The sequence below is a fragment of the Erinaceus europaeus genome, chromosome 2 (assembly GCF_950295315.1).
Source record: "Erinaceus europaeus chromosome 2, mEriEur2.1, whole genome shotgun sequence".
Lineage (NCBI taxonomy): Eukaryota > Metazoa > Chordata > Mammalia > Eulipotyphla > Erinaceidae > Erinaceus > Erinaceus europaeus.
The window spans coordinates 123,369,148-123,385,620 of NC_080163.1; the positions used below are offsets into that span (position 1 = coordinate 123,369,148).

At 38.1% G+C, this 16,473-nt stretch overlaps 1 protein-coding gene across 3 annotated transcripts in view; it reads right to left on the reverse strand.

The window, feature by feature from the left end:
• The window catches only part of CDH13 (cadherin 13), a 1,263,374-nt gene that overhangs the window by 695,473 nt on the left and 551,428 nt on the right, over window positions 1–16,473 (reverse strand). For all 3 annotated transcript variants that reach the window (XM_060185111.1, XM_060185110.1, XM_007528362.2), the window contains one exon: window positions 359–475. In XM_060185111.1, the coding sequence (XP_060041094.1) occupies window positions 359–475 (117 nt within the window). The remainder of the gene's footprint in view (window positions 1–358; window positions 476–16,473) is intronic.

Consider the following 16,473-nt stretch of genomic DNA (forward strand, 5'->3'; position numbering starts at 1 on the left):
ATAAGGAAGATAGGAGGAAAGAGAGAAAGAACCAGACATCACTCTGGCACATGTGCTACTGGGGATTGGTCTCAGAACCTCATGCTTGAGAGTCCAGTGCTTTATCCTCTGCGCAACCTCCTGGACCACTCTCATATGCTTATTTCTTTTTTAAAAAAAAAGATTTTATTTATTTATTAATGAGAAATATAGAAGGAGAGAGAAAGAGCCAGATGTCATTCTGGTACATGTGCTGCCGGAGACTAAACTCAGGACCTCATGCTTGAGAGTCCAGTGCTTTATCCACTGCGCCACCTCCCGAACCACTCATATACTTATTTCTTAATAAAAACATGCTTTTGTTATTTGTCTGACTTACCTTGCCAACATCTCTTGGGAAAGGTTGTCTCTGATTCTCTGGAATTAAAATGGGCGATACCACAATGGACCTCTTTTGTCTGGGTATAGGAGATGTTCTTGCAAATTTAAATATATCCTGAAAGAGACAAAACAAAACCAATTGGCTATAATTCCCTGTGGAAATGATGTTTTAGTCTGCTCAGAGATATGACTTCTTTGTTGTGAATGCATACAGCTGTTTGGATATTGTTAATTTTATTCTATCAAACCTCATTAGTGTTAGCAAGTACATTGTTAGTATCCTATAAAGTTGACATTGTGATTCACAATGACTATCATTAAGCTATCTAATCCCATCTTTTAAATCATTCCATTCACAATGTCAATCTTGATTTATACATTCTGCAGTGCTTGTGTATTCCCCTTCTTAGTCTGCCAGGGGAAGAGATTACTCATCTGGTCAGGAAGATACTTAATGCTCAGGTTATAAAAATGACCTCATTCATGGAAAACTTCAAGATCTTATAAACAAATGAGGATGAAGAGATCATTACAAAGTTCAAAGTTATGTCAGTTATCAGGGCAATTCTGCCAATTTTTTTTTCAAGAAACATTTATTAATAGTGGTAGTAGGTTGACTTTTTGGAGTTTACTCCTCCTTTACCAATGAAGAATATCAAGTTTAGGTGCTGGGTCGTGGTGCATCTGGTTGAGCACACATGTTACAATGCAAAGGGACCCAGGTTTGAGTCCCTGGTCCCCACTTGTAGGGGGAAAGCTTTGCAAGTAAACAACAGTGTTTGCCATCTCCTTCTCTCTTGATTTCTGGCTGTCTATATACAATAAATAAAGATAATAAAAAGAGACAAATATATCAAGTTCGGAGAGGTTATGTATGCATGTTGTTCCAATTTACATAGCTAACATAGGATATAAAGATATAATGTATAGAAAACACAGAATATTATATGATTTATCTTTACATTGTATTAAGCATAGAAAAATATTTGAAATTTCATCAAAAAGTATATATGAGAAAAAAATTAGCTTCTAGGAAGACCAGGACTCAAATGCAGGCAGTCAGAAACTATATAAAAAACAGTGAGAAGAAAAAGTATGAAGGCTTAAAACAAGAACAAAATCAAACCAACCAACAAAACAACCAATAATAATAATAATCTAGTCCAAATGAAACAGCAGAGTATAAGAGAATATAATAGATACAAAGAAGATAATGAAAAACATAGTGGACTATATTCATAAAACATGGATATATAATACTTATAAGACCCTGCTGGTTTATAGGAAATGATAAAAGAATAGGAGATATGCAAATTGTGTGCAATATATTAGTCTTATTTACAGTAAAATTAACTTGAGGCTCAGTTGAAAAAATGTCTAGAAAAGCAGTTTGAAAAGATTTGGAATCCTATGTAAATTTAAAGGTTTGATGATATGGCTGTATAATAGAGCAAGCAAAGGCTTTGCTTTACTAAAATGATATATGTTTAAAAATAGTTAAAGTTATAAAACAACTAACATTTTAATGTTTGCAATAAAGGGTTTGCTTTTATTATTAAGTCTGTGACTGCATATTTTTGACCTCATGAGATTCCTGAGTGTCAGGACCTTGGGTATCCATTCCAACCTCTTGTGTTCTTATTCACTAGCTAGTCAAACTTAGAAATGCCAGACAATTTCTCTATCCTCAGCATCCAAGAAAGAGCAGTAAGTACATCCAAATCAACTCTATATCTAAAATGATTAAGAAGAAAATCAACAGGCTTATAGCAACAGGGTGGGAAATAATACTTAGACGAAAGGGGGGGAGAGAATACAACTATTGAGATGTTTCCACATGCACACTAGGCATGGTAAAAATGACTGGGGTTAGGATATAATAATATTATTAATTATTAATTAATTAATTAATTAATTAATTAATTAAAAGGAAACACTGAAACCATAGAATAGGAGAGGTACAACTCCACACAATTCTCACCACTAGTACTCCGTATCTCATCCCCTCCCTTGACTGCTTTCCTATTCTTTAATCCTCTGGCAGTACAGACCCAAAGTCATTGTGGGAAGCAGAACATAGAAGGTCTGGCTTCTGTAATTGCTTCCCCGCTGATCATGGGTGTTGACAGGTCAATCCATACTCCCAGCCAGCCTCTCTCTTTCCCTAGTAGGGTGTGGGGCGGGGTTCTGGGAATCGGAGCTCCAGGACACATTGGTGGGGATGTCTGTCCAGGGAAGCCTGGTTGGCATTGTGGTAGCATCTGGAACCTGGTGGCTGAAAAGAGAGTTAACATACAAAGCCAAATAAATTGTTGACTAATCATGGACCTAAAGGCTGAAGTAGTGCAGATGAAGAGTTGGGGGGGGGGGTCTCAATTCTGTAGACAGCTAGTAGGCATATTTTAGTTATATTCCAAAGGGCCTGTGGCTATACTATTTTTTTTTTCTCTGAGCCTGAAATCTGATATGCAGGTGGATCCTAATTATTGTCTGGGGAGATGATGTCATGGTTAGAAAAAATATCAGAAAGTTGGATCAGGGAAGAGAGTAGTTCCCAAAGATGGGAAAGATGTATAAATATTTTTTACTGTAAACCCCATCAATTTGATCTTTTATCACTTAGATCAACTTTGTGTCTACAATAGAAGAAAAGTGAATGACGCTTTTCCCAAGATCGTATTTCTGTCTTTTGGTTCTGCTTCTATCTTTGTATTATATGTATAACTGTAACTATATGCTTCTTCTTGTCTTTCTTTTTCTTTTTTTATTGCCACCAGGGCTTCATAGATCTAGGCTGACTTTCACAGATATAAAAAGCAAGAAGGAAATATATAATAGAAACAAAACTGTCTCCAGTGTGGTGGGTGCTGGGCTTGAACTTAGAATGAGCATGGCAAAGAAGATATCTTTCCAAGTGAGTTGTCTTGAAGGTCCAGCCATGTTTCTTGACAAATATTTTCTTTCATATATGCTGTTATGTCTACCTTTTATCAGGTTGGCGATGATTAGTTCCTCTGTGTGCTTTAAAGTCTTCTGTTTTTGTATTACTGGGACCAGATAGGAGTCCCAGCATGTAATATGATTGATAATTATGCATGATGTGTATATTTAGTAGGCATATTTATGTAATCATGTTTATGTGAAACTATGTTTTATTCTACTAGCCTGTGTTATGAAGCCTCTGAATGCACCAGGATGTGATTATATTCTCAAGTAGTGGAAAAAGAGATGCAATAGGAATAACAAATAATGTGAATGGGGCCAGGTGGTGGCACATTTGGTAAAGTGCAGATGTTACATAGTGCAAAGTTTGGGTCCAGCTTGGCAGTGGTGCACTTGGTTGAGTGTATGCATTACCATGTGCAAAGACCTGGGTTTGAGCCCCTGCTCTCCATCTGCAGGGGGGAGATTCATAAATTGTGAAGCAGGTCTGTAGTTGTCTCTCTCTATCTCTTACTCTCTATCTCCTTCTTCCCTCTCAATTTATCTCTGTCCTATCAAATAAAATAGAATAATAAAAGATCTGGGTTCAAGCTCCTGGTCTCCAGCTTCAGGGAAGAAAGCTTCATGAGTGGTGGAACAGTGCTACAAGTATCTCCATCACTCTGTCTCTCTATCTCTAGACCCTATCTCTCTCACCCTTAAATAAATTACAACAAAAATTTAAATAAAGTGAATAATTAAAGAAATTTATAAAACGGGAAATGTAGGATGTAGAGGAGAAAGGTATTATCAGAGCAAAGAAGAGGCTGTACTAGGTTGCCCTGTCTTCTGGTGCTGTCATTACAGAGATTACGGGCAAAAAGAACCAAAAAAAAAATAGTTCTTATATATGCTGAGTTCCATGAAACTAGTGACTATGAGAAGACTCTGGACACTCAACAGAGATTTCTAGAGAGTATATAAAGTGTTGCATTCAGAAGGAAGGGACAAGTGAGGAGAGGAGAAATGTGATAATCAACCAGGTACAAGAGAGTTAGATGTGGTGACACTACCACAATACTTGGAAGAGGAATTCAACCGTTTCGTGAGTTCCTATGAGACCAGAAAAGACAATGGAATGGTTGGCAAGAGGAGGGAAACCATAATATTGAAGAGATCAACATTTCAACATCACACCATATTACTCAGTATAGTCAGCTCCTGTTCCCAGCAACAGAATGAAAACATAAGTAGATGATTGGGTCTGAAGAGAAAGAGGTAATTGGTGATATTTGGAAAAGCAACTTTGAGAGTATGTTAGGAATAAGTATCAGAGAAAACAAGTGAAAGAACTTTGGTACAGAAAGAAAAAAGAGGAATGGAAAGAAGTTTGTAAGCTAAAAAAGAGACCAAGGGCAGAGTGATAGCATAATGGTATACAAAAGACTCATGCTGGAGGTTCAGAGGTGCCGAGTTCAATCCCCAGCACCATCAGAAGTCAGAGCTGAGCAGTGCTCTTGTGAAAAAAAAATAAAATAAAAGGAGACCAAGATAGGTGTTGGGCTTGAAGGAAGAGAACTGTGATACTGATGGGCTGAAGATACAAAATAGAGAAAGCTGGTGGAGATTGTATTCCTCAAAGAGGTAGGAAGAAGTAGAACAGCAGCACAAGTTCTCTGGGAAAGGAGAACAAAAGCTTTCATTGAGGAGTGTATAGAAAGTTTTAAGAAGAATGTGTCATCTGTGAAGGAAGATAACTTGCCTCTGCTCTTGATTATCAGGATAAAATGAAAAATTAGACTTTGGCATGTATATAGTTTGTATTCGCCAAAGTACAGCACAAAAGTGAATGATGGGTCTTACTAACACTAAACAGTCGGAGTGAGGAAATGGAAATAAATTACTCAGTCTCTTTAAAAATTAGTAATTCATCTCTGAGTGGTCATGAGCTAGATCTTAAGACAGACACACAATCAGCTCCAGGTAACCAAATTCATTGGACACACATACATTACATTAACATTCTCATCATACACAATCATATGCACACACACACACACACATTTAAAGGACAGTAATATACTGAACATATGCCTCCCCTGGGATCTTCCCCACAACCCTGCAGTTTTTGGACAATGATCTAGCAGTATTTTTGACCCTGAAACAGTCAAGGTCTACAGCAGCCTCATCCAATCCTGTTTAAGTCAAAAGTGCAGAATTGTGTCCCAGGGGAGGTTCACTGGTACTTTATTATAAGAGTATTCTCACCCTCACAGAAACATCTATTGTCTCCTGTAGGCTAACCAAGGTATTAGTCTTTCTGTCATCTTATTTACTTATTTACCTGTAGGCTAACCAAGGTATTAGTCTTTTTGTCATCTTATTTACTTTTCCATCTCAACAACAACAATAATAACCACAATAATGATAAAACAACAAAGGCAACAAAGGGGGGGGGGAAATGGTCTTCAGGGGAGGTGGAGATTCATATCCATTCATTTCTTCAAAAACTACCTCTCAGGCCTTCTTCTCTTCTAAGAGTAATTGTAGGCATCTGGCTTAGTTGAGAGAACTAAAGAACACACCCATTTCCTGCCCTGCCCTGCTCTGCTTTGCCCTGTCCTACCCTCATGTAGAGGGCAATTGTAGAGACAAATGACAAATGACAATTGTAGAGACAAATGACAGACAAGGAACAAAATAATGGGACAATGGTCCAGCAGAAGGAACATACAGGAAGGTCCTTAGTGGTGGTGGTGAGCACATACTGATATTTTAGATTAGGAAGTTCATAAAAGGCCCAAGGTCCAAGTGGAGGAAGGCATTAGAGGTTACAGAGTTAAAGGGGAGACAGCCTTGTGGACCTTTGGATGTAAGTAAGAGAAGGGACTTCTAAGTAGCAGCCACATACCCTATTCTATCATTGGAAACCTATGTGGTCTGAGCAGTGTCAGAAGGTCTTCATGATTCTATGTCCAAATGAAAAAGAACTCAAGTATTTGCCCTCTTTCTTTTGACTCCTAGTTTCTCTCTTTGTGTTAGATATTCAGTGAGAAGGAACAACAGCAAAACTTAAAGAAAATGAAGAAATTACAAGCCTCTGACTTTGTTCTCTCTCCTGCTTTCATAGCTTTCAGGCAAAATGTATGCTAAGAGAAGAGAATCTAATCAGGAAAAGCACCACAGAGGCAAGAAGCATCCCCTCTGGCTGAGGCAGGAAAAGAGGGTAGTGTAATGTGAAATTTGAGTGATCAACCCAACTGATTATGGGTAAATTGATAGAACTAGGTAAGAAGATCAGATCTGCTTACAAAGTAGTAGGGAAGCTATATTGGTTCTTTAGAAAGTTACATGGCTTTGCATTTGAATTCCAAGTCTTGCTAAAAAAAATGCTGAGGGTTATTCCTTTGGTGAGTTTGAAACTTGTATTGTAGACTCCACTATTAAGATTGCATAACTTGTTTCTTCCATATATTCGTAATCCTAAGAGTTACTTGGTATCCTGGCCCTTGACATCATGATATTTACTATAGGAACTAATACTATCTTTTTTTTTTTTCCTTCAGGGTTATCACTGGGTTTGGGTGCTGGCACTACAAATTCGCTGAGATGAGAAGGAGAGAGAAAGATAGCCATCTGCAGACCTGCTTCATGGCTTGTGAAGTTTCCCCTTGCAGGTGGGGAGCTAGGGCTCAAACCTGGGTTCTTGCATGGGTCCTAGTGCTTAGTAGTACTATGTGCACTTAACTGGATGTGCCACTGCCTGCCCCCTGGAAATACTACTATCTATTGAATAGTTATTATATGCCAGCTTGTTGGGGAATTATGCAGATGCAGTCTTTGCCCTCAGGTTTTGCCACTTTCCGTGATATTCTCGCAGAGCCTTTTTCAACCAATCCTGTCCCGAAACGTCACTCCCGGTTGTTGCCCTATAAAGCCCTCCCACTTCTGTGCTCTCTCTCTCTCTCTTGCCCGGTGGTGAGGTAGCAGGGGACGGCCATTTTTGGCTGGCTCCACGTGTCCTGAACCACCCGTCTGACCCAACAATAAAGATTTGTGTTCCCTCTGCGCTTGGATTCTCTCTCCTTTGTGTCCCGCTGCCGCGAAGCGACACCAGCTAATGTGAAAATACAATGTAAAATTATCTCACCAAATCATTGAATAACAAATAAAACCACTTCCATGCTTGCTTTTCTGACTCAAGATATAAGCTATTCAAAGATGTAAGACACTTATCAAAATTCACTTAACTCTTAAGCTCAAGTGAACCTGGGTCTCTGTGATCACAAAGTGCCCTGTTAGTATGATGGCAGTCCTATCTAGAGCTTTGGCTGGTTGTCACATTGGCAATGAGCTCTGTACTTGGAGAGAGTTGCTTAACCTCTTTTACTCAAGTGTAACTGGAAAATCACAGCTCCAACATTTGCAGAGGATAGAGATCAAATCTCAATCAGCCTCTGGCCAAACAGAATAGCTACCTGGACTGCAGGGGGATGGCTTAATTGTCTGCAAATTTCTTCAAATGAATGAAACTGCAGAAATCAATCTTCAATTTATTCTGTTCTTGCAGCTGATCTCACTTGTGCTGGAAGGTGCTGGGAGGAAGATTCAGTACTACTCAGTTCACATTTTGCATGCAATCAAATGCATGGTTCAGTTAGCCTTGCTGTACCTGGGACAAGATTCATTTGTTTTATTATATCCTGGGGCTAAAGTTTGCCTACTTAAGGAAGTAACAGTCAACAAACATCAAACTTTCAGTAGCAAATTTAGGAGATTGAAGAATCAGGATACTATGCTTGCTTCATTTCTTACTACCTATTTTCACAATATTCTGGAGGCTAAATATCAGTGAGCAGTGTCATCTTCTGTAGGATTATGGGACAGAGTTATGCTGGCAATAAAATGGGGTGATGTGGAAATTGCTTGTTTGTCCCACATATTACCTCATGGCATGACCAGAAGTGTTAGGGAATTCATTTCAAAGTTGGGGGGTAGAGAAAGGCTTGGTGAATTCATAGAATGGGGTGAAGCCAGCCTAAGATTGTAAATTAGGACACACATGTTTTCCAAGTAGTGTTGGGATACAAATGGAAGAAAAGGGTATAAACCACGATTCCCAAAAGTCCCCAAGCACATATGCTTTCTTAGAAGTGATCACCAGTGACAACAGAAACAATTTGTGCACTAATTAAAGTCATCCATGAGAAAATTTTGGCAGGGCTCATCCTGAAAACAAAAACCTTACCATGGAGGTCCAATAATGTAGTACTTGAGGGATTGACTACCATCAATGAAATAATACATTATTTCCTCAACTTGACAGCCATTTCTGTAGTTATATATGGTTATTATTATTTTTATTATTATCTTTATTTATTTATTGGATAGACACAGCCAGAAATCAAGAGGGCAATAGAGAGGGAGAGAGACAGAGAGACACCTGCAGCACTATGTCACCATTCGTGAAACTTTGCCCCTGCAGGTGGGGACCAGGGGCTCAAACCTGGGTCCTTGCACATTGTAACATTGCTGTTATTTATGTTTAAAGTAGGAGAGACATGATTTTATTGTAAAAGAACAATGAAGAAAATAAGATTTCATCTGGGGATTTGAAATTTAAGTGGTAACTCCAAAAGTTCTTTAATAATTAGAAAGATGTCTAGAACATACTCCTGCCCTCTGAGGAAGAACACAACCTCTGATATAAACAAGGCTGGGGAAGACCTGCCGGTTTGATTCCTGATGATATTTCTGAACTAAAGCGCTCTTGATGTCTTCCTTGCTCTGTTTCTGCTAATGAGGCTCCTATTACAGCTATTTACCAATTTGCCTGCAGGTCATTCACCTAGCAATGGCCGGTTCATCTCCCCACCCCGACACCTCTGCTGTCTGATTGACCCTCATCTCTCCTTCCATTCTCAGCACAAGCACCAATTAGAGGCTTCTTTATTCTCCTCTACTGTGGGGATTAGTTAAATTTTGCCCTTTCCATTCAAAGCCCTTGTCTCAGTTTCTGATTACATATTCATTCAGTGTCTTTAGTTTAGCAACATCTGTCTTCCACACAAATTACCAACCTCATGAGGGCAGGCACCATATCTGCCTGGTTTACAAGTGTGCAAAAATAAAAAAAGAGCCTCTTAAACAATAGTACAGAGGGCTGGAAAGACAGCATAGTAGTTATGCAAAAGACTTTTGTTCCTGAGACTCAGAACACTAGGTTCAATCCCTAGCACCACGATAAACCAGTGCTCTCTCTATCTCATTAAAATAAATTATATAGTATTTAAATAAAATACATAAATCAATGTAGTATTGAGATAATCCTGGCAGCCAGGCGGTAATGCACCTGTTAGAGAGCATACCTTCAAGTCCCCTCTCCCCACCTGCAGGGGGGGATGAGTCCTGAGTAGTATAGTAGGTATCTATCTTTCTCTCCCCCTCTGTCTCTTCCCCTCCCCTCCCTCTTAGTTTCTCTATATCCTATCAAAAGAAAACATAGAAAGAAGAAGAAGAAGAAGAAGAAGAAGAAGAAGAAGAAGAAGAAGAAGAAGAAGAAGAAGAAGAAGAAGAAGAAAAAGAAGAAAAAGAAGGCCACCAAAGTGGATTTGTAGTGCTGACAGTGGTAACTTTGGTGGTAACTGGAAAAAAAAAATCTTGTTAATGGACTAATTCAGAATACTTGCTTTTAATAAAGTAATTAATAGAAAACATATAATTCCATTTTGATTTTTTCTTAAACAAAGACATCTTTATTATTACAATTAAACACTATACTCAGTTTGAATTCTTCCATCCTGGGTGTTTGATGTTTTGTGATTTAACTATATCTATAGAAAATTGTTAGGGGGCAGGTGGTAGCACAGTGGGTTAAGCACAGATGGCACAAAGCAGAAGGACCAATGCAAGGATCCAGGTTTGAGCTCTGGGCTCCCCACTTGCAGGGGAGTTGCTTCACAAGCAGTGAAGCAGGTCTACAGGTGTCTATTTTCTCTCCCCCTCTCTATCTTCCCCTTCTCTCTCTATTTCTCTCTGTCCTATCCAACAACAACAATAATAATAACAACAATGATAAACAACAAGGGCAACAAAAGGGAAAAATAGCCTCCAAGAGCGGTGGATTCATAGTGCAGGCACTGAGCCCATAAAGGTAAAAAAAAAAAAAAGAAAGAAAGAAAAAAAAAAAAGAAAAAGGAAATTCTTAGAAGATTTTCCTTACTGTTAAAACTGCAATCTCTCTTGCGGGTCTTGGCTTTGCTTACTGAAGCACAAGGTAAGTCTGTCCCTTAATCCCCTGACAAATATTAGCTATATGGGGATAGCTAGGTGTTTTCTCCTACATTCCTTACTTTTACTTTCTTTTTGCCTTCCTTTCTGAACCAAATATCAGCAGTTCTCTGAATCACATCAGACATAAAGTTTACAGTTACTTCCCATCTTTAAACTCAATAATTTTTATTCCTGTCTATATTCTCACTTCACACTGGAAGTTCTTCATGATGGTTTCCCATTATACCATATTAATAAAAGGCAAATGTCTTTTTTGCACAAACACTCCATCTCAAAATTCTGGAAGGCAGATTATTTCCTCATACCTTTATTTAGTCTACATAAATGTATTTATTTTTAATTTGATTGTTATTAGTGATTTCTACTTGACATGATTGTAAGATTACAGGAGTTTCATACTACGCCCTTCACTAACACGCTATGTCCCATCAAATAGTTTTCACAAAATAATGATAGTTTGGCAACTTCTCTTTTCTTTAAACTTTTGGACAAGTTCATGTGTTTCAATTACCTATATTCTACTTGTGAGCAAAACCATCCTGTAGCTGTCTTTCACATTCTTACTTCACTGAGCACAACCACTTTCAATTCCATCCATGTTGCTTTGAAAGATACAGTATAGGCTTTTTAAATTGCAATGTAGTATTACACTGAATATATATCCCATAACTTTAAATATGCATTTATTATTATTTTTCACTTTCTTTGGACCAGGTATTGTGGTAGCAAACTAATAAAATTACTACAATTATCTCTAAATACTTTAAAGTAGTTCGGGTTAGCCTAAAGATCAGAAAACAAGACTCCGAGGCATATACATGATAGGAATCTAGTGTCACAATATAATAGGGAAGGGAATAATTTGGCATTTATGAGAAGACAACCTACATTACTGTTCAGTAGATAACCATCATTTTCTAGAAGAAATGACAGTGAAGTCATGATCAAAAGGTAAAGAAACACAAACAGGTAGGTAACCTCAAGGATTAGGGAACAGCACATAAGAAGGTCAAAGATAGAAGTAGATGGAGATCAGAAGACCAGGGCAGAGAGAGAAAGGTTCCAGGAAGCTCTATAGGCTGGAAGGGGGAGGAGAATCAAGACCTCTTCTATCCACATAGGATTGTTCTCATTCTCGAGGTTCATGAGAAGCAAGTAATGATTTTAAGCAGAAGTTGAGCATTTGACTTCATCTTTCACTCCACCATATTAAAGCTGATAAATCTTTCTTGCTATGTGATATTGTTATACCATCTGAATATTTCAAATGGTGAATATGAAAACACAAGACAACACCCTAACACACACACACACACACACACACACACACACACACACCACACACACACACACACACACACCACACACACACACACACACACACACACACACACCACACACACACACACACACACACACACCACACACACACACACACACACACACACACACACACACTTTCTAACCTCACTCTTAAATTCCACCTTCCCCATATTTGAACTACAAGTTAAAAAAAAATAAAACAAAAACTTTGGATGCTTTGGATGAAAACTTACCAAAGCACATGTCTAAGATACTGTTGCCTCTGAAATATTTTATGAATGTAGCAAATCAGGACGTGATAGTTTCATTGGAGGTGAAAAATGCTTTTAACATGTTTAGATTCTTTAGTCAGAGGTCCATTCAGCCACATGTGACATTGATGGGGATATATGGATACAATTTCCCACTATCTGCTCTGGCATTGATAAAATATTCATGTTAAATAGATAGTTGTGAATACCTGGAGGCATTTGTAGAGTTTTACAGATATGCTTGTTTTTCTAACACACCTATGTATTCCTGCTTCAACAGCTGTATTCATTTGATTTTGTCGTCTAGATCTGTGAATATGTATACCAGATTCCATGTTTTCTGGTTGCCACATGCTCATAAATGTGGGACAGACCATTCAAGACAGCCCCTACTAGAAAAAGTCACACAGGAGAAAACAATTCATTTGAATTCTGTGGGTATTTATTGGGTTTATTCCACATGCTTTGCCAGAGGAAGTTTCAAAGTAAATAATATATGACCACCCAGCAGGCACCTGAAACTTAGCCTGCCCTAAGTCAAATTCAAAACCCTATGCTTCTCACCTGCTAAAATACACAAGGTTGCTTGCTTCCCCTTTTTCGATTGTTGAAGGACTGCACACTTATATCCTATGAATAGTTTATTTAGTCTTCATCATATGGCACTCCTATGTGACTGCCATCTCATTTAATTTCCACCTGTAGAAATATCCTTGGAATTTATTCCTTCCTTCTTGAACACACACAGGTCCTTATGCTTAGTACTATGTGTGCTTAGCTGGGTGCACCACCACCCACTACCCCTATCTATCCATCTATTATCTATCATATCATATCATATCATATCATATCATATCATATCATATCATATCTTATCTTATCTTATCTTATCTATCTATCTGTCTATCTATCTGTCTATCTAATCGTGCAAGGGAGTGAACTCAGAGTCTCACACAGGCTCCCTGGCTCAATTTTCCATCCTTTATTTTTGAATGAGAGAGAGAGAGACAGGAGAGATAAGAGAGGAGAAACATTTTAGCACTGTCCCACCACCCACAGAACTTCCTGAGTGCTATCCATGGTGCTCCTAGATGGTACCATGCTCTAGGAGCTATTTCTGAACTTGCACTAATGGTTTCTCTTTTTAAAAACATGAGCTTATTGTATCTCAATAAATAGTCTGGTCTTCCTGGAAGGGGAGCTAGATATAAGGGATTAAGATTAAGTAATTTAATTTCTGAGTGATACCAGGAAACTCTGACAGGAGAAAGGGTAAATTAGGGAAGAAAAGGTAGCTAATAAAGGGAACAATTACAAGCAAGTTTCATCAGGGAATTTAAGGAGCTAGTAAAAACGTCACTCAGGGATATTTCACCTGAAGAGTAGAGTGTTGGAATTTGTACTCCAGCTCCCAGCTGTCATTTTATTGAGCTTTTTTTTTTAAAGTTATTCTCTGAACTTGTAATTCCACAAAGATATGCAGATACTGAAGGACTGTGAGCTTCTTGTCCCTAAGGCAAAGCTTAAGGGAATACAGGTAAAACTGGGCACAGGCTCCTGTATAACCTTAAAGATAACTTCCTATTATCTTACAGTTTTTCTGACCTCTGGCTTTCTTTTTAGAGGAAGATGTAGTACTACACCAACAAGGGGAGTAGCATTGGGTGTATAATTCATGATGTGAGCATAACTACACAGATATGAAAGCCAGAAAGAGGGACAAAGAGTCAAAAGAGAGGATGAACAATTGTTGGTATGCATGAGACCCCTTCTGTTTCATTTGGTTTAAATCCCCCCTGCTTAACACTATTCTATTTACATAACCACTTCATTCTATTTACATAACCACTGTTAACAAGTTCCACCCTCCCTCCAGGGCATTTGTGGTTCAGTGATAGGATTCTTGCCTAATCTGCCACCTCTTTGTCACACTCTGATTTTCACCAGTCACTTTTCTCTCCACCCTCTCTATGTCACATCCTGTTTCCACCCTACTTGGGAAGTATATATAAAGACAGCATTGTGAGTTTTAGAGTACTGTACTTTGAGTTTAACTTAGCTCGTCTTAGATTGTGCTGCGTCCTGCATGAATAAAGAGATACTGCCTACAGCTCAACCATGAGTCCCTGGTGGTCTGTTACCCGCCCGTGAAGCCAGCCCACTGAAAACAACATAACCCGTCGAAAACAACAAACAATTCCACTCAATGATTGAGTGCCTCAAGTAACACACAGTGAGAGATTTAATTCTTGTGCTACCTGCAGAGTTCCAGAGCTCATCATTATATTGAAAAAGTGGTACTTAAAACATGTTTTTCAGGCTGGGCGGTGGCACACCCAGTTGAGCACTCACATTACTGTGTTCAAGGACCCTGGGATGAGCCTTCAGCCCCAATTTGCAGGGGGAAGTTTCATAAGTGAAGCAGAGCTACAGGTGTGTATCTTTCCCTCTCATTCTCTACCTCCATCTTCTCCCCCAATTTCTCTCTGTATAATCAAATAATAAATAAACTAAAACACAAAAAAATGTCATTTTTCAAATGGAAAGCTTCCAAATGCAAATCACCTTCCATGGTGTCTAGTGGAGAGATAACATTGCTTCCCTGCTGGAGAGGAAGTACTTGTACTGATCTCACTGGAAAAAAAAAAAAAAAAAACTGTATATCTGCCTCCAAAACATAAATTTCTCCAAAATTTAACAAATGCATTCATAAATATTCATAATTATTTATTGAACACCTAATATGTGTCACCACCACAAGGACTGAACCATTGAAAAAGATCAGTGACAAAGCTCTTCCTATGCATTGGCTGCCTTTTTTTTTGCTACATGATCTGAACTTAACTTGGGGGAAGAGGAGACTAAACTGGGGATTCTCCCTGTTATTGTTTTTCTTCTTTTAATCTTGGCTTTCTTCCACATCCCAACTATCATGTATGTATGTATGTATGTATGTATGTATGTATGTATGTATGCATGCATGTATGTATCTATCATCCATGTGTTTTGGTTTATTCCTCATAGTTTGAGTCTGCATATATGTGTGTGTGTGTGTCTGTCTGTCTGTCCACAGATTTTAGTTCATTTATTCATCAGTAGGAGGTCTGTGCGATAAAGGATTTATGCTGTCATGCCAAGTCATGCTTTCTCTCTCTTTAAAGGAATTCATTTTATTGTCTGATTACAAATAGATTTATTTGTTGAAACTAAGAAAATATTTTAAAATTCAAAGAAAAATAAATTCACTTATAATCCTCTGTTGGGAAAACAATAGCAATTCACTGTCCATCCTCTCAGGTTTTAATATACTTTTTGTTTAAGTTGAAATTGAAGGGCTTGAACTATTTCATATCCGTTTTTTTGAACCTAATGATAAATGCCAAGCTTTCTTCCCTCTTGTGACACAAGTTCTATAAACATAATTTCAGCAGCTGCATAAAACTTCATGTGGATGTACCAGCACTGAGTTAACCATTCCACTGTTATTATGTTCATATTTTCCAAAGCATATGAGCCTTTGTTATAATAAACAACATGTAAATAAAATGTTAATGTGAGTAATGCATTGATTCCTTGTTTTTCTCTGTAAGGATTCCTTAGAATGAATGGACTAGCAAAAGTGGGATTACTGAGCCAAAGTTTATGAAGATTACAAAGACCTATGATATTGCCAAGCTACCAATCCCCATTGAAAACAGTTTATCTTATCATGCCATTATGAGTCATTCTATCACAACTCCTATAGTTCCAAAAATTACTCTACCCAAACTTCCACACTCTATTGTGTGTGACCTTATGCTTTCACTGGAAATGGTCCTCTAACTAGTTATTCTTCTCACTTCCCCTTAGTCCTCTTCATACACATATACACTCACACACTCATGTAGTATGTGTGTCATTTTCCAGCTGAGATAAGAAAGTGGTTTCTGAATGTTTTCTATTAACTTTGGGTTTCGTCTTCCTGGTCCCATTAGTATGCAAATGTAGATTTTATCTTTTAAACTCTAATAAACATTTGCCATTTAATAAATATTTAACTGTTTAGTAATGCTAATATCAGATGGCAAGATGATACCTTTGCTTCATTTTTACAAAAGAGTTTGAATTTACATTGCTGAGGCCACTTCAGAGGAGAAAAATCTTGCATTTTTCCTTAACACTTATTGACTTGATGCATTAAATCATCAGATTGGAAGGGACACAGGTTCTCCTGTCCCTTGCAGCTAAATTGCCTCATTAACTGGCAGAAAACAGTGCTGTTGGTGGATGTGGACAGCACTGCCACCCTGCAGTGAGGCTTGCCCTCACAAGGAGAGCTTGGATG